Source organism: Falco rusticolus, chromosome 1 (assembly GCF_015220075.1).
Source record: "Falco rusticolus isolate bFalRus1 chromosome 1, bFalRus1.pri, whole genome shotgun sequence".
NCBI classification, from domain to species: domain Eukaryota; kingdom Metazoa; phylum Chordata; class Aves; order Falconiformes; family Falconidae; genus Falco; species Falco rusticolus.
The window spans coordinates 104,914,650-104,939,698 of NC_051187.1; the positions used below are offsets into that span (position 1 = coordinate 104,914,650).

Sequence of the window (25,049 nt, forward strand, 5' to 3'; positions counted from 1 at the left end):
TGTTGTCTGTCAACTGTGAAGTAATTACACTTATTATATAATAAGTGAATAATGGTAGGGAAGCAATATTCCCCCTCCCCCCCCAAAAAAAAACCCACCCCAAAATCCCCAACACCACACAACCAACAAACAACCCAGAACAAAAAAACAACCAACAAACTAATTGGAGGATTACCGTTAGTATTTAAATTTTGCCAGGTGGTAGCTTAGGCGGCTACTGGTAGGTCTTTCCCAGGATGGTGAAAGATAGGAGATACAGGAGCATTGCATCCCCTTTCAGTCAGCCTTCTCCAAGTAGGGACCAAAGCAACAGGGAACTAAGTGCCTGTTCCTGAAAGAGGAAGAAATAAAGGACCACGTTATCACTCGACTAGCCAGTATCAACGAGGCAACTGCACCTAGCCCTAATGGAGAGGGAGAAACAGCTTCGGCGTTATTGAGTGCTTGTACTTTGTTTCTAACTGAAGCCAGGCAGCAGCGAGAGGGCAGCGTTAGGGCACGGCTACCGTCCAGGCACCTCTCACGGGGCCAGCAGGTGCAGGCTGATTCCCACAGGGGTGCCGACTAGTGCCCCGCAAATCCTCCACGCTTCGCACTTCACCGCCCGAGCGGCAGCGTGCCAGGCCGCCAGCCAGCACGGGAGCAGCCCGTACCCTACGAGGCGAGGGGCCGTGGCCGGCCCGCGGAGGCCGGGCCTCCCCCGCCGACCGTGCCCGCCGTGCCTGGGCTGATTGGCGGAGGGCGGGCCCGGTCCCACCCGCCAGAGGCGGGCACAGGGGACCTGCCCCGCCGGGAGCTCCCCGCTGTGCTGGGAGCTGGGGCAGTGCATGGGGCGGGAGGGAGGCCGGGGACCCGCAGGACAGCGCTCCGCGCCGGTCAGGGGGAAGGGGTGAGGGGAGCCTCGCCTCGTCCAGCCGAGGGACCCGGGGCAGCATCTCCGCGGGGGGGGGGGGGGAGGACGGCAGCGCCGGTGTATGCGTCCGGCGGGCGGTGGGGAGCCGGGGCGGCAGCGCGGCGGAGCGGAGCGGGGGCAGAGGAAAGTGATGAGAAGTTGAGGGAGGGACGGAGCGAGGGTGCCCTCTCCTCTCCTCGGCCCGCGCCGCAGGGGCAGCCCAACCCCGCAGCAGGTGCAGCAGAGCCTGGGCGGAGGGGCCAGGCGGGCCCGGCGCCGCAGCGGAGGTGCTGCGGTGGGAGCAGGGCCTCAGGCCGGCCCGGACGGAGCTGCGCAGCCCCCGCGCCCGCTCTACTGAAGGAAGAGAGCGGCGAGCGGAGCTCCCGGCAGCGGCTCCCTCCGCTCTTCGGCTCGTTACCAGAGGCAGCGACGCGGAGAAACGGCCCTGAAGGGAGAGCGGTGAGGGAGCTGGGGCATACCCCCGTGGGCAGCGGGGGGGTGGGGGTGGGGGGGTGCCGGGGGGACTGAGGCGGTCCCGGCTCCGCCGGCCCCCCGAGGCGGCGACGCTGGCGAGGGGCGGAGGGTCCCTGCCCGGGAGCCGTGGGCGAGGAGGAGGGAGGCTTTCGTTTCACCTTTGTACCTTTTTTTTTTTTCTTTCTTTCTTTCCCCCTTGTTTCTCCTTTCCTCTTGCTTTGCTTTCCTTCCTTTCCTCATTCTCCCCCCTCCCGTAACGCAAGAGGAAGCCCGGGGCGCCTTGCATCAACCTCGCGGCGGAGGGTCTGGCGGGGGAGCGGTGGGGGGAGGAGGGAGAGCTACGGCGGGGGGGGTGGTGTAGTCGTGGACTGACTAGAGAGAAGCCGCAGGGGAGCGGGAGGCCGTGGCGATGCGGTGTCCCTGAGCAAGGGGAGCGGCGCGGAGGGGACGGTGTGACCTGGGAGTGGAGGGGAGGGAGCGCCGTGTCCTTGCGGGGGTGCCGAGAGGCGTCGTTCCTGGGCGAAAGCAACGGCAGCTCCGTGCCCGCCCTTACCCTGAGGTGAGGTCGGGCTGCTGCCGTGGGGAGAGGAGGGGTTTGGGGGGCAGCAGGGAGCGCGGCCGTGCCTGAGGAGCGGGCTCTGCGTGCCGGGCATGGCACCTGTGTGGCACGGCCTCCCGGGGCGGGCGGGCGGCAGGCGGGCTCTGGCCGGCCGCCCTCCGGCGCCGCAGCGGGGAGAGGTGCGGGGCGGCCCCGCTGCGGCGCTGGAGGCCCGGCAGGTGCCCGCGCTGCGCCTTGAGGAAGTTGAGAGCCGTGAGGAGGAGGACGACGGGGCCGCGGCGCTAAGGCGAACACTTACTCGTGCTGTTCCTCCTCAGCAGAGGGAGAAGTTGGGAGGATGAAGCAAGCGGTGACAGTACGTGCCGGGAGCGGGGTGCCCGCCGCGCCCTTCGCGCCGCGACCGTTGGCGTTACCTGACGCGGGGCAGCGGGCGCGTGTCTGGGCTCGCGCGGGCGCTGCCGCAGGCCCGGGGGAAGGGGGTGGGGGGGCGCTGCCTTTCGGCCACCGACTTCGGCTCGGCTCAGCCTTGCGTCTGGCCTTGCCCGCTTCTTCATTAGGCTGCTCGGCCCCGGGTACCGCCGTGAGGGGCAGCCCGGCCCGAAGTTATGTAAGCCGGGCTGGTGGCTGCCGGGGACGCGTTGTAGTTAGGAGCTGGAAAACTTGGAAGGCGTATAACGTAAGGGTCCCCGGCGTGGGTGTAGGAAGAGCTGGAAAACTTGGAAGCGTGTAAGGTGAGGGGACCCTGGCGTGTGTGCCGGGCCTGGGACGCGGCTGGAGTGCCCGGTGCTTCCCCTGTGCTCCCCGTCCCGCCGGGAGCCGCCTGGCCTGGGGCGGGCACTGCGTAACGGCTGCTCCGCTCCCCGGGGGCGCGAAACGGAGGAAAACGGCGAAGCGTCAACTTTTAAGGGAATACGCCAATAAAGTTGCGGTGTTTAAACAGATATTAAACGGTGTCTTGTCTTTTATGGCTTGTTTATGCGCTCGTTTTAGTACTGGCTGTGGAACAATGGGAAATCATTAAAAAATACGCAGCCTGTTCTGCATGCTCATCGGAGTTGTGTGGAGATGAACAGCAGTGGGTACCTCCTAAACATCCTTGAAGGGTCTCCCCCCCAAGCAAAGACCTTGGAAGCAGTATTTTTGTTTTTCACGTTAAGACAAAGTGACTTACTTTCAGGAATAACTCACATATCACTTGTTTCTAGACGTTTATTCCAAAAAGTGTCTTGGTTAAGTGGCCTGTGTGAAGCTGCCTGCCTGCTTTTCCAAGCAATTGTCGCACAAGGTCACTTATATTTTAGCTGAGCTAGTTTTATAGCACAACATCGTATGCAATTAACCTTTACTTCACATTTCCTTGTTTTTGTTCTTTTGTTTCGGTCATTGATCCAGGCTGAACACTGGATACTGCAGTGACCGTTTTTTTCAAAACTACTAACCAGCTTGTGCTAGAGTCTTACACCCTCTCAGATGGCTTTCACACTATTGTGAAAGTATTTTTGTTGAAATACAAGGAAATGAGTACTTGGCCTGAAATGCTTATGTCTTATTTCTTACTTTTGCACAACTTTTGCCATCAACAGACGCTCCTTGCAGGGAGCAAGAAAAGAAAATTACTGTTGTCATGTGTGTCCAGGTAATAGACTCTAAGGTGAGAATTGTGTTAGGTCCATTGTAAATGCCCCTTACATTTTGTACTTTTAGGGTGCTCTAAGCAGTTGGGTGGTTCTGAAGTAGGATGTGGATGGAGGAGCCTATGGGACTAACCAGGGCTTGAGGAGAGGGCATCTGAGACAATCCCTGTGTCTTCATTTTGCACAGGGTGCTGTCACCTGAGCTCTGCAAGAGCCCTCTTGCCTGTGAGTGGAGTGGAGGGCAGCTGACTCACTGAGGAGGTGGTAGTAAAGCGGTGGGATGGTTTTATACCCTGGTGGCAACTTCAGCTTAGTGAATGGTTAGTGGCTGTTACATAGTTCATTGGCAGTCATTGCACCTACAGTTTGGGCTTGGCCTGTGATCGAGGCAGGACTCTGTTGTAACTCTAGATTAGCACACTGTGATAAATTTAGCTATTTTAGTTACAGCTTAGAGAAATTGAAGGTAGTCTGAATTACTGTGTTCATGAAATTCTAATGCTATGTTTGTCATATCTGAATCACTTTAGAGATTGTTATCCAAATCAGCCCTTTGGAATGATAATGGTGTTGGTTCACTTGGAGGAACTGTACTGGGTTGTAATTGTGTGCCAGGGGTGCTGTGGATTGTGACAACATGGTCTAATTAGTTTGTGGAGAAAAAGTAAAGAGAACCTACCATAATTCTCTGCTTATATAATTTGACTTGGTTGATTTCTAGCAATATGTTTTCTTTCCAGGAAGGGGGGAAAAAAAAAAAATGTATCAATGTTGTTTTGTTTTGTTTTTTTCTTCTGTGTGGTAGGTGTGTTGCTACAGGTGCAGACGTGGGGTGAGAAGGTACTGTGGTAAGCCTCATCATCCGTAAAACAATGCCAGTAAGCGTAGCTTTGTGTATGGTCTGTTCTGTACCTGTTGAGACTTGTGTAGAGGGTTTGTGATGCTGCAGTGCTCCTACTGCTTAAAATACGTTCTGCAATTAATTATACTAATAACTGTAGCAACAGTGCCTATCCTGACTTGATTATTTCTAGACCTTCTTGAACATGAACATTAGTTCTGACTTCAAATGCTGAGTGTTTCATTGCTCACACCTACTTACTTTTGTGTTTTCTACCTTGGGCTCTTGTCAGTCCTTCTTTCCACATCACTGCATTAGTCAGTTGCTTTAGTACCAAGAATTCATCTCAGTTTACTCCATCTTGAGTCTCTAGTTGTTTACTTACTAGAAAAATCACACTACAGTATTAAAAGCTGTTGAGACAACTGTTGTAAGATCATATTGAAGAGATGCTTACTAAATGAGATAGCTTTTCTCTCTAGATTGTAACTTTTAACAGAAATGCTTTGATTTCCCTTTCATTATTACAGAATGATATTGAAGAAGATTATAGGATTGTGTTTGAGAAATGCTGGTACATGGGAAGCATTTGAAATCACCTTCTTTTGTTGAGGTTTTTATTAAAAAAAAATTCAGCATGGATTTATCCTTTTTTTTGGGAGGGGGGTGTTGGTTTTTTTGTTGTTGTTCTTGTTGGTTTAGAAAGTATCTTTGAGCTGAAAACTGACCTTCTGATACAGCTCAAAATGTTTGTGAATAGGCATTTTTTCCCTGTTTTCCAGGAAGTGAAATACACTGGAACAATTTCATGCAATTCTCTGCCCTGAAATGTGTGGTGGTTTTTCCATTTTTCCCTCGGGACAACTATGCTTGGAGTAAATTTCCAAAACTTGTGACATAAGCTTCCTTGAATCCTTTGACAAAATATTTTTAGTGTTTTATGACACTTGGAATGTATATATCTTAAATGCTCAGTGTGAGGTCCTGTTAATACTCCATGTAGGGAAGAAGTCTTTATTTTTATTTTTTTTAATGCTTTGTAAAGAAAACCTCTTGGGAGTGATCACAGCTATTTTTCATTGCAGGTCCATTAAAATACTTCTTTTCATAATGTTCATAATGTCTAAGAGAACAATTTTCAGCTTTCCATTTTGCTGTTACATAATCACACTGTTATTTTTAAATTATTTTTTATTTTGCTAATTACGTGAAAGATTTTGTGCTACAGTTCTTGACTTGGAGCCAGTGTGTTGGAGCAGTAATAGCTCTGTTCTTTAGGAAGCTTTTGAAAATTCTAGTTTTTAACATAAAATCTTGTGTGTGTTTTTAATTCCTCAATATGAGAAGAATTGATGACACTACCTGTGGTTTTATGGAGTAACTTAATTGTTTAGCTATTAGAAACAGTACATCTAATCAGCTATACCTGGGACTAAGGAACACTTACATCCTTGCCAAATCTTGAACTCTGTGATCAGTAGATTGTTCGTTTTCTAAAAAAACCTAGCTACTAGCTCAGTTCAAAAAGCTGGGTTTTATATGGGAAGAAATGATGGTAAATAGAAAAAATACCACCAAACTTGGCATTTTTACAAACTGTAAATGTAACAGTTACAATGGCAGTGGTTTGAAAGACAATGTGTTTTCTAAATTATACAGTTCAGAGTTGCAAAAAGTAGTTACAACCTGATTTGTTAAGACAATTTCTCATAAGTAACATGGTTATTTATGGTCAAGCTCATGATTTTATTTGTATAGGGGAGCAAGTACAGCTTTCTTCCTCGCTCTATGCTGTTCTTTCCTCCTGTGAATGGATGGTTCAGCTTCATGAGATAGAAGTGACTTAAGACTGATTTCCCTTCCCGCTTGATAACTGAAGGGTGAGTTAATGGAAAATCTTGGGTCAGCTTCAGATTCTGAACTGAGTTGGAAATGAGCCTTCATGCCCTGGTGAAACATTGTGCTTTTTAAAAATCAAACAAAAAAACTGTGAAGGTTGTGGCTCAGTGTATTTAGGGGGAGGTAGCAATGTGAACATAATAAGGTGAAGGACCACCTGAGTACCTTAAATTATACTATATTCCACTGTATTCCGTTAGACAAGTTATTTTCACCCATACATCAACACCAGTTTTGAAGAAGTTTTCATACGTTTGTTACATGTGAGGATTGAGTACATAGCTGTAGCACAACCTTCAGATGTAAATGCTGAAATAGAAGGCCTCAGTTGTGAAAACTGAGATGCAGTTACATATGCTGAATTTCATGGTTCCCTCCAACTTAGAAGCTGGAAGTTATTTGACTTAAATCAAACAAATAGGCTTTGTAATTCAATGCCAAGAACACAAATCATAAAAATAAAAGTATTTTAAAAAGGAATTGTAAAGACTTTAAAAAAAAGTAGAGTAGTAGTGTTAGAAAAACCTCTGTGGCCAGTACTCATGTGTTGTTACTTACCTGCCCTTAACTTTATTTTCAGGCCATCATTGTTGTCTTCCCAATTTAATATTCTAAATGAGAAATTCTAAAATTCAGAGAAGGCTCTGGTATTTCCTAGCTTACACTATGAATGGGACCAAAGAAGCGTATCGCTCTGAATGATAATCTGGGTTAGGAACAGGAATTTTGGCCAGAATACTGCTGTAAACATTACAGTAATTTAAACAGCATGTAGATGCACAGTCGGCTTTTGAGGTGAAGTGGGAAGTATGGCTGCGGAGCCCGCTGCAGCTCTCAAACCCAGCAGTGTAAAGGGATGTGTTCTCTGCAATGTGCGGTGCTGGCAGAGGGAACCTGCTCTTCTGAATGCAGTTGTACATCTCCTCTTGGCTACGCCTGTCCTTGAACTGATTGAGAATGCAGATTTAGTTAGTAATTTGAATCTGTTTTGTTTCATGGAAAATGTTCTCCCACCCTCCCCCACTTTGATTAAATATTTTTGTCTAAGGTGAAATGTGGGAAATAGATATAGGAATATGCATGGAAACATAGGAGATATGGTGCCTAATAAATCTAATTTCCAGCAGTATTAAATGCTTATAATGAAATATTATTTCGAGTGAAAACCTAATCTGGTTTCTCCCGTCTCGTTTAAGAGCTGCTGCTGAGCTGTGGTGGTAGTTTACATGGTATGTGTTTCAAATTAGTAAGATTTAATTTATTTTTTTTTTTAAATGGGATAGTTGTTAGAGAATGTAGATGCCATATGTAAGTAGTTAAATGTTTATTTAAGTTTGCTTGGGAAGCAATTCTGCCAGTTTATCACAATGCAAACAGGTGCTGAAAAGTACTTTTTTTTTGTTTGTTTAATAGCATGGGTGTGCTGAGATGTTAAACTTGGACCTTGGTAGCAGTGTCTTTCTCAAGAGCATTCTTGGCTAGAAGGTTACTGCCAGTGAAGAGTTTGTAGGTGGTATTTGGCATTGGCAGTACTTGGGGTAGAGTTTGTGCTGCAGGCAGCACTGCCTCTGCAGGAATTACCATTGGGGGAATGAAGAAGTTGCCAACTCTGGTGCCTAGAGAGTCAGTAGGTCAGGAATATTGGCTAAAAGGGCCTGTGGAAGGTCTTGTACAAATTTTCCCTCAACACAGAGTTATTGACAATGTAACATCATGTCAGCTGTGACTCTTTCTTGTCCCAAGTCTTGACTACCTGCGAGGATGGAGGTACCCCATCCTCTCTAGTAACCTTTTCCAGTGCCACACGACTGTTCCAAAGGAAGAGATTTTTCTAGTGCAGTCTGAACTTTTTAAAGCTGCAGGTACTGTTCCCTCCATGAATGGCAAACTGATAGCCAGGGAGTTTGGCTGTGAAGGTAAATGGGAAGATGTCATGAGGTGGATTAGCTAAACTGGAAACAAATGCATACTCTGATCACTCCCATTGCTTTGAAAACCAACTCAATCAATTTGTATCAGTTTGCTGCCTGGCTACCAAGTCAGGCTTGTGTTGGTTCCTGATGGTCCTTGGGGCACCAGCTGAAACTGTTTATAGCTTGTGGGCCATAGGTAGCAGTGACTGCAAACATGGTGGTGGTGTAAGAGATGGGTCAGCCTTTCGTACAGGAAACCTGCTGTGCTGATAGTCTGTGACATGAGTTACAGGCTGTGGGAATCTTGCTGTTGCTCCATACCTTGCTGGCAAGAAAGACTTCAGCCTCTTCTGCTTTCTTCCAAGGTTCTCTTCTACTAAGCCTTTTATGCCTGAGTGAAATTGGGGAGACTGTCTTGGTAGTCTAAATAAAACTTGTACACCAGTAAATACCAAGAAAGATTTTTTTAGAGAATCAGACCCTTGATTAAGCCTTGTTGGTCATTGCAAGAGTGTTATTTCCTGTTGCTGAGTTCAAAGAAACTGAACTTTGAGAGGTGTCTGTTGATATGTATGGTGTTTGGTCCCTGGGCACAGAGGTCTGTCATAAGAGATCAAGCATAAAATATTTGTGGGAAGTTTTGTTTACACACATTTTTTCTTCCCAGTGCTCTAAACTGGGAAATTTCAGGTGTTTTTCAGTAACGGGGCTAGATAGGCCAGTACAGTGTTTGGGGCATCCATTGCTCGTGGGGTTTGAAAGTCTGTAAACGTGAACTGTTGGTATAAGTCTTGTGAGGACTTGCATGGAAACTTGCCCAAGGACGGTTGATGACCATCCACATTTTTCTTTCAAAGTTGATAATCTTGTGAAATAAATTTGTCTGGTGTACAGCGTCTCAAATTTAGGAGTATAGCCTAAAGCTGCCACCATTCATGGTGCTGAATTTTTAATTACTGTGCTTTGTGATACTTTTGTAATTGTTTTGCTTGTTTATCAGTTAGCTTTATTTCATGACAGTATGCTCAAAAAGATGGGAGTATTACAAATAATTTAATCTCAGCTTATACTTTATATTAAACAGTCAATCTTGCATGAAATCATTACTAGTGAAATAACTTGGTAGCCTATAGCAGTAGTTAAGAGCATGTTTCCGTTATAAAACCCCTTCAGATACTTGTTATTATGTAGTGATAGTGTTCAAAAAGTTCTAGTTGCTTTCCAGAAGTGGAGGAAGATCATCTCACGTCCCAGAAAGTGCAATTTCAGTGAGCAGGAACAGAAACATGCACATGTAGAAGCACTTGATCGTTTATTGTTGATTTTTTTTTGCTTTGGTTTTACACTCGGATCATCCTCTGTGAGTCATAATCTTAGAGTTGTCAATCAGCTTTATCTTGGTGCTCTGCAACCTTTGGATCTATGTTTTGTTTTCTTAATATTTGAATTATTTGATTGTATTTCTCACGTTGTCTTTGAAAAACCACAAACCCTTTGTTTAGACCCTTTTATTTCTGAAGTTCTAATCCAGTCTTAGTCAGTTACTGATACACAGAAACTTCCTGCTATTTTCTAGTATATAAAGATCTTTATGCAGCTGCTGCAACACACCCCCCCCCATCTTTTCTTACCCTTTGGTGGAATGTAGTCTGCACCTCTTAGAAGGTTCCGAAGTTGATTTCTGTCTCTTCTCACTCTTAAGTAATGCGATCCTGCTTTTAAAATCTTGAGTCTAAAGATCAAACCACATAGAAAAGCTGTTACATACAGAACTTTTATTCTAAGAACTAAAGTCAACTAAGAGGTAGTTCAAAGCAGACACTATACAACACAAATCTGAAAGCAAGACAGTGGCTTGTTTTAATAACCCTGACCTGTAAATTTCAAAATAGAGCCTAATGATGAACAGACTGTACAATCTGAATGTTTTTGAAGCGTGTGGTGTTGCTGCATACAGTCTTGAGCAATTCATATATTTTAATTGAGCTGAATAAGAGCAAAACATTATTAAATCAAGTATTTTAACTTTATTCAAAGTTGTATTTCCCCTTGCAGAAACAAATCTGCTATAGTTTCCCTTGTGATTGTTTGTTTGGCTTGTTAAAATGTAGTTATTTGCTATAGGATGAAGTCAGAAACCAAACAAAGAAATTCATTCAGTGCTTCTAGGTGTCATGTGATGGCGTGACCAGGGAGAGCTTGTACCAAGCTGAAGCTAACTATAGCGAAAAATGAAGCATCCCCTCAAACAATTACTAAAGTTAAAAAAAAAATCCCAGTAAAACATGTTCAAATTTGAAACTAATGTTCCAGATCCTGAGGCTCGTTCATGAGGCAAAACTCATGCTTGTGTGAAGGCAGCATACAATTACAGACTGCATTTGTTGCACCAACAAATCCAGCTTGCTACCAAGTTGTGCTCTGGCATTTCCTCCAGTCCCTTCTTCGGAGTCATTTTATTGAAGGAGTATCTGTCGCTGATGAAAGAGCTTAAAATTGGACAGTTGGGGTATTTTTTTTCTTTTTTTCTTTTTGATTCAACCTGTCTTTTGATGCCAGTGCGGAAGAGAAGGCTTCCTGGGCAGCTTTGGCCCTTCAGTGGGCGCATTTTTGAGTCCATCAGCTGCTGTGCCTCTTGTGCCCCATGCTCTCTGCAGTTAGAAAGCTTTCTTCTTTCTCCTTCTGCTCTTAACTGCTGTGTAGCATGAAACACGTTGTGGTAATACTCTGTTGCTCTTCTGGGCAGTGCAGTGTCACACAGCAGGAGCAGGGCCAGCAGTTTGTGACCCATCTTAAAACACTACCGGTGGCTTCAGGAAATGTGGAGTAACCTGTTGACTTCTCTGTGTTAATAGCCCTGCCTCTTGATGGCACAACATGACTTCTGGTTGCTTCCTTTCTGGCTGCAGCAGGTTGAGGAACATTGCTTTCCGATCTCAGTACCTGGAGGAAAGGTCTCCAGAAGTTAAGGAGACTCTGTCAAGGGACTTGTATATTGGTGCCAAAATACTGCATCATCTCTGAATTTGCAGTAGCTGTGAGGAAGATGTATAATTTACCAGAAAACGTCCTTACCTTGTTTTGAATGAACGACACAAATCTCTCTGCAAGGAATATACGTGTCTCGCTTTCAAATAGATGGCTCTTTTGCTATATATAGTCAAGCATTTATCGTTCCAAGGTGCTGGGGGTAGAGTAACTGCGGGCAGCAAGGAAAAGGCCCGCATAATAGAGCGCACCAATGCGGAGAAATCTTGAGTGGCTTTCACACCGAGTCGGGTTGCATTCAGTTGAAGGCACATAGCTTTTGGAGCAGGCTTTTCATTCTCAGGTTTCTGCACTGTGCTTCCTTTCCATCTGGAGGTCCAGGGTGGCACATCAGCTGGGTTGCAGCATCACGTGCATACATGGTCAGCTTTGCTCTGGCGTGGGGCCTGAAGTAATAAGCGCAGCCCGACTGGACCTGTCCTAGTGACATGCCTGTGCCATCTTCCCCCCTGCTCCCAGTTCTGGGGGTGCAGTGCAGCTCCGCAGGTGCTGGGGCCAGGAGCCTGTTCTGGTCTTGCTGTACTGGCTTTAGACCTTGGCCAGCAGCAGAAAGGATGGGGTTTTTCTTCATGCTGCTCTTCTAGGCCTGGCTAAGCCTTATGGAAGAATTTGCAATAGAGCTCAGTTTTAACAAAACATTGACAGGTAGACTAGTTTTTGCAAATGCTAATCCCCGCTACATAAGATGAAAGACTTAAAAGATTATAGGAGTCTTAAAATACCCTGTTTGAATTGCCCAGTGCACAGCAGGACAAAAGAGAACTTGCTGTACTTGCTCTTCTTACTTCTGTTTGGGTTATTAAAATGTATTCTTGAGGCTAGTTAAAACAATGCAAAATACCTTTCTGGTAGGTCTATGTGAGTAGTGTTTCATAGGGTGTAAAATCTTTATGAAACACACTTTCATGCAGTTAGTTGGACTGAATCTTTTTTGAAAATGAATACTGGTACAATAGTGACATCCAATAAATAAAGTATGTGTTCTTAACTGAATACTGTTTGTTCAGTTTTAGTGCTTAGTGTGTTAAGAAACATAAGTCATATGAAGAAGAATGTGCCTTTGCCCCGTTGTAACATACTTCATGTTATGAAAATGTTAATTAGATTTTAATCCTTTATTCTCAGCTAAATCTCTTCTTGACTGATGCTGTCAATGCTGAAGTAGTATAATCCCAAAGTATGTGGACCTTGCTATGGTTTGTAAGTGACTTCATTTAAAAGCTGGGATGTGTTACTGTTAATAACTTTAGAAATCTTTGGTAAGTTTAGAATCTATTCATTGAATAATAAAGATAATTACAAACCTTAAATGCTTTTGGATATGATCAATCTTTTTCAGAAGTTTAGGACTCTTTTTCCAGAACCATAAAGATTCATTTAAAGCCCTTCCTCTACTCAAAGAATAAAGATAAATCTTTGTAAATATTTAATCTTTTTGAAAATGATTGGTATTTTCAGAAGTTTAGGGTGGTTTTCCATAACGATGCAAATGCATTTAAAAAGCAGTTCTTTCAGAAGCTGGTGGCAGAGTGCTACCAAGAATGTTATACCTTAGTCCCTTGCTGTAAATTCATCTTAATATGACATTATGCCTTGTGTAAGAGTTTATCCCCATGTAGCTTATTAAAGATCTATCTGCTACCCTGTCTATTGAAAATATTTTGTGTACTAACTGTAAAACCTGTATTTTGAAAGAGAAGTACCTCTTCTGTCTTGCTGTCTTCTGAGCAAGGATTGTAAAAATCAGTTTTCTGTGACTCTCGACTGCAAAAGCTTACATAAAATCCTTCAGTGTTTGGTAAAACCTGTTACACAAATATGAAGTTGTTACTGAAAGGGGCTTCATAAATTGCATATCCTTTTTACTCCCTCTTAACAACTCCTTTTCTGTTTGCATAACTGACACAGTAAGTCTGACAGATGATTACAGTGACATTGTAATGCCTGTAGATCTTCCTCTTTTTATCTGTAGATGTGGCATTCTTGTACTCACTGGATAGGACGTAGCTGTTGTTCAAGAAACTGTACAAAGTAAATGCAATAGCCTGCCCCTGTTTATGCACACGTGATTTCTTACTAATAATTTCCACTGATTTCTTCATTTCTTCATTTGGTTGAAATAGGGCAGTAGTTACAAACTAGATCCTACCACTTAATCTAAAACATTGCAACACAAAATAGCAATCCTAGTATGCGCTACCTCAGCAATTGGTAGCAAGATGTGTGATAGGAGTATAAATCCAAAGGTCGTGCAATACCTGTTACCAGAGTCTCTTCCTAGATAATACAATGGTTTGCTGCTCCAAGGCTCTGTGCCTTCACACATTTCTAATGCTTTCATCTGTTTTACGGCAAGTGAGTTGCTTAGTAGCAACTGCTTCCTAATCTTAAAACTTCAGTTTGCTGCCTGAAGTCAGCTTATGGGCCTGATTTATTTTAATGCTCCTAAAGGATTACGGAGTAGTATTTCCTATTACTTACAGAATATGTACAGTACAGCAAGCAGTTTTATAGGTTAAGAACATATTTTACAATTGCCAGCCTAAAGGGTTTAGGAGTCAAGTTGTGCTTTTCGTTTGGAGAACATAGACTTTCTTACTTATGCCACTAATTAAAATCTTCCTGTGATCTGAGATGTGCTGTTAGACATAATTTGGTCAGTGCGTTTCTCCACATAGGTAGCATTTCCTTGCTCTGGTGCCTGAAAAAAAAATACTGTGGACTCGTATTAAATTACATTCTCTAAAAGAAAATGTTTTGAGAGGGACTTAAAAATTATTTGTATTGTTTCAAGAGACATCTTGGAGGATGTCACAAATAGAAAGAAAGACCTTTTCTCTGTTTGCTCTTCCCCAGTTTTGAATCAATGCACTGCATTCATGCTTGTGTGTATATATATATATTTGCCTAATATCAGCTGCTAGCAAGTGGCTGATACATGCACCCACCCAAACCAAATCTTAGCTGTATTTTTATTACTGAATCATTCTGTAACAAGTGTTAGAGAACCTTTTGTTTGTGTTGGAATATTTTCTTCTTTTTCCAGCTTTATACTTAATTGTAAATCCTTTCTGTTAGTCAGTCCTTGCTGTCTTAGACTTGATAAAATGTTTTGCTTACAGGGCCTTTGGTCATACAACCAGCATTGTGGGGTATGGGTCTGTGTTTGTTTAACTGAAACATTTACAAGCCTGTGAAGGTTGGATACTATGCTGTAACTGTAAAACTGTGTTTAATAACAGCTAAAGCAAACGGGTTGCGCATAAAATAAGTTAATGTCAGTGGGATTTCGGGTAGGCAGGGCAGAACTGGAGCTTCAATAACTCGGGTAAGAATCTGAGATCTGTGCTAATTTCTTTCTCCTCTTTAGTGCTTGCTTTTTATTAAAACCAGTAGTAAACCATAGCCAGTAGCTCCTAACGTGCTTTACAGAGGGAGTTTGTAGTGCTCTCAGTAACCGGTTGCCTTTCAGTCACAACTTAGCTCAGCATTTGTCTTAACCATACATTTGACCACATGTCCCTTAGAGCTACAATGCATACTGTCTTGGAAGAAATAAATGCACTATATATGTCTACCTGTGGTAAGTGCTGCTGTTGGGTATGGTAGCGTGGGATTGATTGCCGAGGTGACGCTGCACTGCTGATGGTACTGGCTTTTGACTTGGGATGGAGACTTGAGCTGATGGGATAACTGATACCAAGTTTGGCTTGGTGAAACAAAAGCAACCAGCTCTGCAGCAGCCTGGTCTGGATGCATGGAGCATGCCGCGGGCAGTTGCAGTATGTAACCGATAATGGGTCAAGATCCACTCTTGCCTATGTAGAAACTGCATCAGATTTGCAACTTTTTAATAAAAGTTTAGTTGGTGATAAACACTTTTTTTTGTCCAAATTTTTTTTCTGGTTTTCTGCCTTTTGTTCTAGTTGGCTCAGATCACTAATGCAACATTTTGGAGAGTTTACAGCTCTAAAAGCAGGGTTTGTATTCTCCCTTCTAAAATAATGATTTTGTGTAATGAACTGATAGTAAAGAGAAGGGGACAATACTGTAAGCAAGACTAAGTAATAAATCTGCATGTTACCAGAACTCTGGTAGCAGTTTGCAGTACGCACAATTTGCTGAAATGCATACAAATCTCAAATTTCCCCCCTTTTTGAATAATTATACTCCTCTGTGATGCACATCACTAGCTTTCCATTTGGGCATGAGCCATGAGCCCTTGCAGTGCTCATTAGCATCCACATTTGGATTTGTAGAGATGGAAGTCTAGTTGGTAAGCCTGCTCTTTTTAATGTGTACTGGTATCTGTTAAATTGTAATGAGTAATTTGAGCTTGTTGGGTAAGGTGAGTGATCAGCAGCTAGAAAGATCGCTCCTTTGCTGCAGAGCACCGCTGTTCAGTATGAAGGGCACCTTTCTAGGCAGAGGTTCCGGTCTTCTGACCAAACTGCCCAGGGAAACTCAACAAACCTTAGCAAATCTAAAGAAAGGCTGAAAGGAAGCAAGACTTAAAAAAAGGTAATAGCATCACTGAACTCAATCCCTGTAAAACTTTTTTGTTGCTGCTTTAGAAATTGGGAGCGTTACGCATGAATAAAAAGAACTCTATATCATTGCGGTTTGTGTAAGTGTGTAAGAACTGTTTACTTTCTTGAGTAGTGATAAACATTTGTGCAGTTTGAATTCAAGCTGTGTTTTGCATATGGAGGTGCTTGAGAGCCTCTTCTGCTTCTAGGTCTCACTGCAACAGAGGAAGACTCTGACAGTGGTATTGCTGGCTTGGGAATGGTTATTTCTGTGAGATTCAGAAATAGTAGGTAGGCAGCCAGTGGTATAAAGCAGAAAAACCCCCAAACGTTCCTGTAAGCTTTAATTGTAGAATCATCAGCAGATTATTAGGGATTGACAATAAATCTCATCTTCAGTATGTGTTCCAAGTACTGTGATTGACTGTTACATAAATTATTAATTGGATTTATTTTAAAACCATTTTTAGGATTGGCATATGACTGTAGTATTAGATCAATTTTATAATATTAACTTAAACATTAAGACTTTCTGATATAATTTATATAAACATACATGTTGCTCAGCTTCTTTCCATGTTGCCCAATTTTCGAGTATTTCCCCCTTTGCGAACAATGAGGGGACAGGGTGTGGAGGGAAGGATCCTCCCCTGTATTTTTTCCCTCTGAAAGTCACCAATTCTTGTGTAGTCACACATCTTGTTCTAGGTCCTGTTTGGTCTTTATGGATAAATGGAAAAATACTTCTTTAAAAAAAGCCAGATTTAGAACTGTTTTGGTCAGCTGAAAACATCCTTCCAGCAGTCTTCTGTGAATGTGCTTGGTTTTCTCTAACACAGTTTAAAACTCATACTACTTTAATTTGAAAAAAAACCACCAAACCAACCCACATGTAGGTCGTTAACTATGGGAAGCTGTTGAAATAGGTTTAATGTTTAACCTCTTGGTATGTCTAACTTTTTCTTGCACTCAAATAGGTGAGCTCTTTACAGTTGGCAGTTGGTTTCACTCATATAAAGCCACTCTGAATTTCTTTTTTTCCTCCTCCATACCATTGCTTGTAGGGCTTTTTGGCTGAAAGTAGCAATGGCTTCAACTCAACGATAATTTTGTGGGGTGTGGTTGGTTTGTTTTTTGTTAAAAATTTTAGAAAATTCGGCTTTTTCTTCTTTTTTCTTTTCTTCTCTTATAAAAGGATGTTATATACCAGCTCAGACACCAAAATAATCTTATTTAATGGAGGCAAATCCTAAGCAGAAGGACTCAAGACAGAAGATGGTTTTATATCGTTAACGATCTTGGAGAAATGGATTATCCTCTGGCTTTGGGTTTTCTTTTCTCTTTTATGTTTGGACACTTGACAGTTGTTCTTCATGCTCCTAGCATTCAGAAACGAAAAGCAGTTGCATTGAATATTGATTCTTTTTATTTACTTTGGCAAGTGTTTCATTCTGGGCGTTCACTGCTGGAGTATGACTGTGTGCTCTGGGTGTGATGAGCTGGCTTCAAACTAAGCACCAGGTCATCATCTCCTTGATGCCTATAAAGCCCCCTCTGCCTAGGAACTGCTTACAAGCCTCTGCAGATTTCCCGGTCTTGGTGGAAATATCTGATGTGCTGAAGGAGTCCAGTGCTGAAGGATGGTCAGAGTGAAAAGGCATCTGGGACTGAGAGTGGAGCTGAGCTTGCTTAGTCCTGTGGTGTTGCTCTGCTGATGGCACCAAGCACCTACCTCTTTCTGTCTCTCAGCCTGCGAAATGAGAATTACGCTCGTGATTGCGTGGCTTACGAAGTGTAGTTACATATTGCCCTTGTTCCTGCTTAATACAAACCTTCCAAGCTCCCCTCTTCTGGCTTCTGCCTGGCCAGGGGATGAAATGATGAGGCTTCATCCTGCAGGTTCCTGCCAGAAGTTCAATATAAGGTCAATGCTCTTTTTCCCTGTAAAATTGTCACTTAATCAGCATTTCTCTAATAGTATCATGTGTTTAATATCTATCTCTATGGCTTGGCAGGTCCAGTACATAGATTTTCCTGTCCCTGTGGAAGATGTTTGCATTGAAAAGGGCAGTTACATAGTAACATTTTTTAAGTGATTTTTTTTATCAGTTCTGAAGATACAGCAAACTACAGGCTCCTGAGGAAGTGTGTTGTGTCCTCTTGACACTGGTACACCACAAGAGGAGGAATAATTTGTTTGATAAATTGCTCGTAGTTATATTTTCATGTTAGTTAGGTAGTGCTTTATAGCACCTTCATAAAAAGTAAAATATCCAGTGCAGTTCCCATTTAAACCATGGCTGCTGCATGATGAGCGGTGGGGCAGTTACTGTCAGGCCCCAGAGAAGCATAGCTATAGTTCCCATGGCTTTTGGTGGCATGCGTGTAACCCCGGCTGTGGAAAATAACACCTTAGGGCTAGGGGTTGTATCTTCCTGTGCTGTGCTCGGGGCCTGTATTGGGTCAGGAGATCAAAGTACAGCTGGCATGCTTGCAGCTGGCAACCTGTTGGATCATGACTAACCCTTAGGCTCCCGGTACGTTTGATTTATACTGCTGATAGAAACATTAACTGTTTGAGTTTCCCAATCCTACACCTCCATTCATGGTTTTGTAATATTGATATTGTTGACAGGAGCAGCAACTTAATACCGTGGGAATGCTTTTAGCATGGGGAGATGTAATCGATAATGGGTTTTGTCCAAATTTGAGTAGTAATTTTTCTTGGCTATTTCATTGACAAAATTTTTTACTTATTTTTTAAAACCACACTTAACCTAACAAGCATTAACCTCCAGTGGGGCTCTGTTGAAGACAGCTGAGTATGGCTTGTTGGTACAGTGCTGCACTGTATGCCAAGCCTGTGTACTTACGCACTTGCACAACCTTCTGCTGTGGCTTAAAACCTGCAAGTTTTACAAGTGGGATGGTGAGCAGGGCTCAGTGCTGGCACATCTGTTGAATGGGAGCTCCTGGGAGGGTAGCTGAGCTCTGTGGGGTGCTGTGGTTTTCTAGAAAGCCTCCAATGAAAGCAAAGGCCTAAACTAAAAAGGCAATTTAATACCTTAACCTCACTGGCAGGTCAGGCCTTCATGCTGGGAGGTAAGCTGTTTCTCATGTAGTAAGAATGCTTTTTCCAACTTTATTGGAGAGTGAATAGGATTGCTGTTTGGTTTGATTTAACTACTGCTATTTGCCAAGGAGAAGATGTTTCAGGGTAATCTCCAACACCCTAATTGAAGCAGCTTAAAAAACAAATCAATCTCTCCTGATGTCAGTGACAGTGGTGCAGCATAGTGAAGTTCTCATATGCCACTGCTAATATTTGCAGCAAATAATATCCTCCCTCTTCCCCTGAAGTGTTATCTCTGCAAAATTGAGCTTTGTTCCTAGAAACAGCAAAGCCTCTGAGTGCTTCCCAGAATGCTACGTCAGCCTGTGAATATGGTGGTGCTGTGGAGACCTCAATAAATTCTCTGTTTCAGTTCCTTGCTCCTGGGTACCGCAAGGTTTTGCTGTGCATCTTTGTGCTGTGGGCTTTGTCTTGGGGAAGAATAACACACACCACCACCACCACCCCCCCCCCCAAAAAAAAAAAAAAGAAAAGCGTCTGCCTGAGTGGACTTTTTTGTGCACATGTATGTGTGTGCACACACTGCTGCTGGTGATAATTACTTTGAAATTGGTAGAGTTTTCTAAGGGATGGTCAGTAATTTCCGAGGTAGTGGCTAACACATTCTGAACACAGGTGTGGGGGCGGCTTCAAATTTAATAAGAAAAATTGCAGATTAGAAACCTGATTTGAATAGTCGGTGTACCTAGTGGTGATTTTCCAGCTTTGCTTGGGCTTGGTGCATGATTATAAATGTTTGAAAGTCAAGCCACTTGCAGAAGCTGGTGTAGCAGAAAATTGGGGTGTCTTTCAGAAAACACAATATTATATAGTAGCAATACAAATATGAGATGCTCTGTTGGTGAGCTTGTAACCCACAGAACGTTAAAAAAAATAATCTATTAAAAGTCCTGATCAATCTGTTGTAGGAGGGTTATAAGACTACACTGTAAGGCAGTAACAAGGACTGAGTAGCAGTGTTACCTGTCTCTGTGCTTATTTATAAAAAGACACTGCAACAGACTCAGGTTTCCATGTGAGTTTGTTTGCCATGAGAAGAGAGCAGATTGGTTTGGCTTGTGCTTGTTTCTCTGTCTTGGGGAGGGTTACAGTGACTAAGGAGTTCTCTGACATGTGCTCTCTGTGCTTCTAATGCACTTGGCTTTCATCTAGTGCATACCGTGTTTTATGGGCTTTACTCTCCAAAACATGGTGGGGGAAGGTACTTTCCCTTTCCCTGGCAGCCTGCAGCTGTCCAGAGCTGTAAGACAGCAGTGTTGTTTTCAGCATAGGTTAGGCTCATGCTTGAGTGCATGCTCAAGTGCTGATTGAAGTAGGTTCAGAATCAAGTACTTCTGAAAGTGCTTCAGTAGAAGTTGTGGTGTTCGTGTATGTGGTACTAACTCCTGTTATTTCACTTGTTCTTATACACAAGGAGCAATTTTTGAAAGGTGGAAGTAGCTGTTTCTTACTCGATGGCAGCGTCTTCCTGCCAGATTCTGACTTTCCACCCCTGTGTGTCCGATCGGTGTTGATACTAAAGAAAAATATTGCATGAATTTGCATGTTTTTAGGAGAAGAAAAAATCTTTATATTCTCTATGCCCATTGGCTTACATGAAGACAAAGCTACAGAAAATGTTATCCTTAAATCAGAATAGAGTTGCGCCTTGAAGGAGGACAGCCTGAAAGCTGTGGGTGACTAGACCTTGTGGTAGAAATGCTTATAGCAGTGTTAACAGTACTGTGAAGTATGGTGCTTAAAGGCTGCAAAATTAAAATGGACATACTAGAAGTTCCAGTGGAGGGGGCATCCTTTTGGTCTCGTGTAAATAAGCCCAGGATTTTAACCTTTGAACTTCTTTGTTCTTTTAGTCTTTGAACTTCGCATCTTTCTTGTTCACTTATTACAATGACAATAATTCAGTTGTGCTTTTAAACATAATCCCAAATGTAGCAGGATCTAGCTTGCAGATCCTACAAGATCTCACAGGTGTTGGATGGCATACATAATCCAGCAGCAGTGCATGAGGTATTTCCGTGGAGGGTACCAACCTCATTGTGTCAGTTGGTTTTGCTGCTGTTTAATGCAGGTGCTGTGTTGGTGTTGGAAGAAGTCTGTCGTCTACCCTTAATTAAAAATGGAAAGAGGGAGGAGAAAAGGCAGCTCTCGCTGGAAACCAAGCATTACCAAATGCACTCTGAAGCTGAGTGGCACTCTTGTTCCCCGTGGCCACTGCAAAGATGCCTTCAAAATAGGGAGATGTGAATAGCTTTTCTGGGACAGCCTCATAATAACTTTTTTTAAAAAAAAAAAAAATAATTCCCAGGTAGCATGCAAACCTGCGTTCTGTTGATGTAATGGTTTTATTTCTCATTTCAGCTATGAAGCCGTACGCTCCAGCTTTCATTCTCCTGTGGAGTGCTGTCGGGATAGCGAGGGCTGCCAAAATCGTTGTTGTGCCGCCAATTATGTTTGAAAGCCATCTTTATATTTTCAAGACACTGGCCTCAGCCTTGCATGACCAAGGTCACCAGACAGTGTTTCTCCTCTCTGAGGGCAGAGAGATTCCTCCATCTAATCACTATAGACTTCAGCGCTACCCAGGGATCTTTAACAGCAGCACCTCGGATGATTTTCTCCAGTCCAAGATGAGGAGTATCTTCTCGGGGAGGCTGACAGCCCTTGAACTGTTCGATATCCTGGACCACTATTCCAAGAACTGCGACATGATCGTTGGCAACCGAAACCTCATGCATGCCCTGAAACAGGAAAAATTTGACCTGCTCCTGGTAGATCCCAATGAGATGTGTGGATTTGTTATAGCTCATCTTTTAGGGGTTAAATACGCCGTCTTTTCCACTGGCCTCTGGTATCCAGCAGAAGTGGGTGCTCCAGCTCCCCTGTCTTACGTTCCAGAATTTAACTCGCTGCTCACAGATCACATGAACCTATTTGAGAGGATTAAAAATACTGTTGTTTATCTTATTTCAAGATTTGGAGTCAGTTTTTTGGTTCTGCCAAAATATGAAAGGATAATGCAGAAACACAAGGTTCTACCAGAACGGTCCATGTATGACTTGGTTCATGGATCCAGCCTGTGGATGCTTTGTACTGATGTAGCACTGGAGTTTCCGAGACCTACGCTACCCAATGTTGTTTATGTGGGAGGAATCCTTACCAAACCGGCCAGCCCTCTGCCAGAAGTAAGGTTTGCTGAGCTTCACAGTAATTTCTGTGGTATCTGGTTGACCTCATATGATCAGCAGCAGTTTTTAAGCAGTGAATTCCAAATGGGATCTCGTGTCTTTTGGTGTTGCTTGGTGAAATATACCTTTGAAGTCACTGGGGGTAGCTTGAGGTGGTGGCTGGGGGGAGCTATCAGACACAAACTCATCAAAATGAGTGTTGCGGTTACAGGAAGTATTTTGCTTTTGAGTATGGTGCTTAATGGTATGGTTGAGGAAAAAACAGTGCACGCTATCTTGGGAAGTACATCTGTAGCTTCTGACCGAGCGTGGGTTAAAATGGAAAGAAGGGAGAATGATGAACATGAACTCTGCTTACACTTAAAGAAGCCCGCTGATTTATACTATCTAATTTCATGGTATTAGTGCTTTTATGGAGAGTTTGCTTCCCTTGGTTTGATAGGTAAAAAAATCTTTAAAATGAGGTGTATACAAGCATGAAGAAACTGTGTGTAGGCCAAGAAATGGAGATCATGCGAGTTGACATAAGTGGCACCACTACTATACTTAAGATAGAATTTTTACTGTACAATTACTGGCCATCAGGTACTGAACTTCAGACTGAAATAGTGATAGTGACTGTACTCACTCCGGAAATCCTGGTTGCACAGATTAATAATTAAAGTTTGATTACTTCAGTGTACCTGTGATACTTGATACCTGATTCTCAAGATTGCCTCTCTTCAGCAACACAATGGTGAGTGACAGGCAGAACAAAATTTCCCAGAAAACCATGTCATTTACACTTCCGTTTGTGTATATGTAAACAAATAGATCTTGACTTGGAGATGGTTATTAATGGAAGCTTCTGGCTGGTTGATAAATAGGTAGGTAGACCTGCAGTGCTTAACAATTTATGTCTAAAAATGCCTCATTCAGCCTTTGCTTTTTGCATGAAAACTGCCAGGCCAGCTTTTCATCTGTTCTAGCCTGAAAATTGGTTGTGGAAGAGGGGTGTGTTGTGTTTTGTTTTATCCTTTGCACTGTGATTTAGCAGTAACTTTTCTCACAGATTCGGAAGACATCAGATAATGCTCAGATTGGGGCTGCAGGATGTGGAACACCGAGCCAATTCCCTCATCTTTTTTTTTCCTCTGTTTACTTTAAATGCATCTGAGCTGAATGAGAGCAGGCACCTGCGTTGTACTCTGAACATACTAGTGGTTATATGCCGGCATATACTATGGTCTGTTCTCCAAGGTGTCATCAGAGATCATCATAACAGTGCTGTTTCTAACTGGTTTTTCCTGTACATGAATGTGTTTGTGTTTAGAAAGTGTCAGGCTGCACAGGTACCCTGAAAAAGCGAACTAAAGGTAGCCTTGTGCTGTCTAAACACATTTCAGCCCAATTTTCTCCTGGAAAACTTTGCTGGCTGGATTGAGTTTCAGCAATTTGTTTTCCCAACCAATTTTTTGTTGTTGTTGTTGTTCTGTACAAAGAAAAATGTCTTTGTTGCGTGATAAATTTGTGTAGGACATTAACATTGTCTATTCTTTGGTCTCTGTAGATTGGTTTTTAGGGTAAAAAAACATTGAAAGAAAACTGCTCCTTCCATTTTCTTCCACTCCACTTTAGAGCAAAGAAAGTATCTGATTTGAGAACAGGTGTGTGTGTGTGTGTATAGATACAGAGATGTTATTTGTACATGCACATACGTATTTGGAGCCTTTTGAGAATATATTTCTCTGTACTTCCCACATGTACTCTGGAACCACAGATGTTAACCTGTTACAATATCTTATGATGCAAGAAGGTGGAACAGTAAGTAAAATGTTTAATATAACCAGATCAACAGTGACCTTGAAATAGACCTGTAGGTAGAGTACAGGCTGGCAAATACTTATTACAACAGGAGGAAAAATCCCAAACCCTGTAATTATTTGTGAGCTGAGGCATCATTTACCTTCTCTTCAGTTTTATCAGGCAATTCATTCTTACAATGATCTAAGTGCAGGATTTGATTGAATGCGAGAGACAGAAAAGTGTGTTCATCTTTTACCATATAATTTGTCCATGCCTAAACTGTTATGCATAATCCACTGTGGTATGTATTGCAGGTAAATTATTGGGCAATCAGTTTGTTTTTACTGAACAGTTAGATAAAATTTATAACTGTTGCTTTATTCTGGCAAATTAAATTTTGGGCAGCTTGTGCTGTGACTCTTTTCAGCTATTGCTGCATCTTTAAGGCAGAGGCCTTTGCTAATTTATTTTCTGCAGCTTTTAGTCTGGAGCATTAAGGTGAGCCAGAAGTAGAGCTGGTTTGTGTTTCTGTGCTGGGCTGGAAATGGTGATGCTTCAGGAGCAGTCTTGTAAAGGAAAGCAACATTCCTGCCCACCGATGATCATCAGAAAAGAGGAGCATGTGGCTGGAGATAACAGCTTTAACAGGCAAATTTAAGATACCATTAGAAGCCATTCAGGTCTCTTACATTCTCTGAGGTAGCCTGGTCTACTTTTTGTGGTTAGAGATGTATGTTTTTTTCCAAGTCCAAGATACCTGCTCAACACAAAATACTCGGGCACTTCAGCTGTGGCACCACTGCCTCATCAGCAGGGAGTTTGTTATTTTGGGGTGTGTTTGTGGTACAGTGAAAAAGGAAAAATTTTTTAACCAAGTTAGAATTCCTGTACACAACTGAAGAGCTCTTGTGTTTCTCCTAGTAAGTAACATCTTAAAAAGAAAAGGCAGAGAGTAGTCATTAAGCAAAGAGGAGACAAAGGTCAGGGTCTTCTAACTGTTACAGGATGGCTGTTCTTTAATTCTAGGGGATGTGGTAGCTCTTTGTTTGCTTAGTCTCTCCACCTGTGTTTTCCTTAAACTTTCATTGAAGAGAAGTTAGAAAAACACAGCTTTAAAGGTAGCCTGTAGCAGGGGCTGCTGAATATCTGTGTCA

General features: G+C 43.0%; 1 protein-coding gene across 5 annotated transcripts in view; it reads left to right on the forward strand.

Annotated features, from left to right (window-relative positions):
* The first annotated feature begins 894 nt into the window (after positions 1-894).
* Positions 895-25,049, forward strand: part of UGT8 (UDP glycosyltransferase 8) — a 48,178-nt gene continuing 24,023 nt past the window's right edge. The window contains exons 1-2 of one of the 5 annotated variants that reach the window (XM_037394147.1): positions 895-1,351; positions 21,284-22,107. In XM_037394147.1, the coding sequence (XP_037250044.1) occupies positions 21,286-22,107 (822 nt within the window). In that variant the 5' untranslated portion in view covers positions 895-1,351; positions 21,284-21,285. Of the gene's footprint in view, positions 1,352-1,803; positions 1,926-2,013; positions 2,281-6,261; positions 6,281-15,676; positions 15,782-21,283; positions 22,108-25,049 lie in introns of those variants that run through there. The other 4 variants (XM_037394174.1, XM_037394164.1, XM_037394183.1 and 1 more) reach the window with 4 other exon arrangements.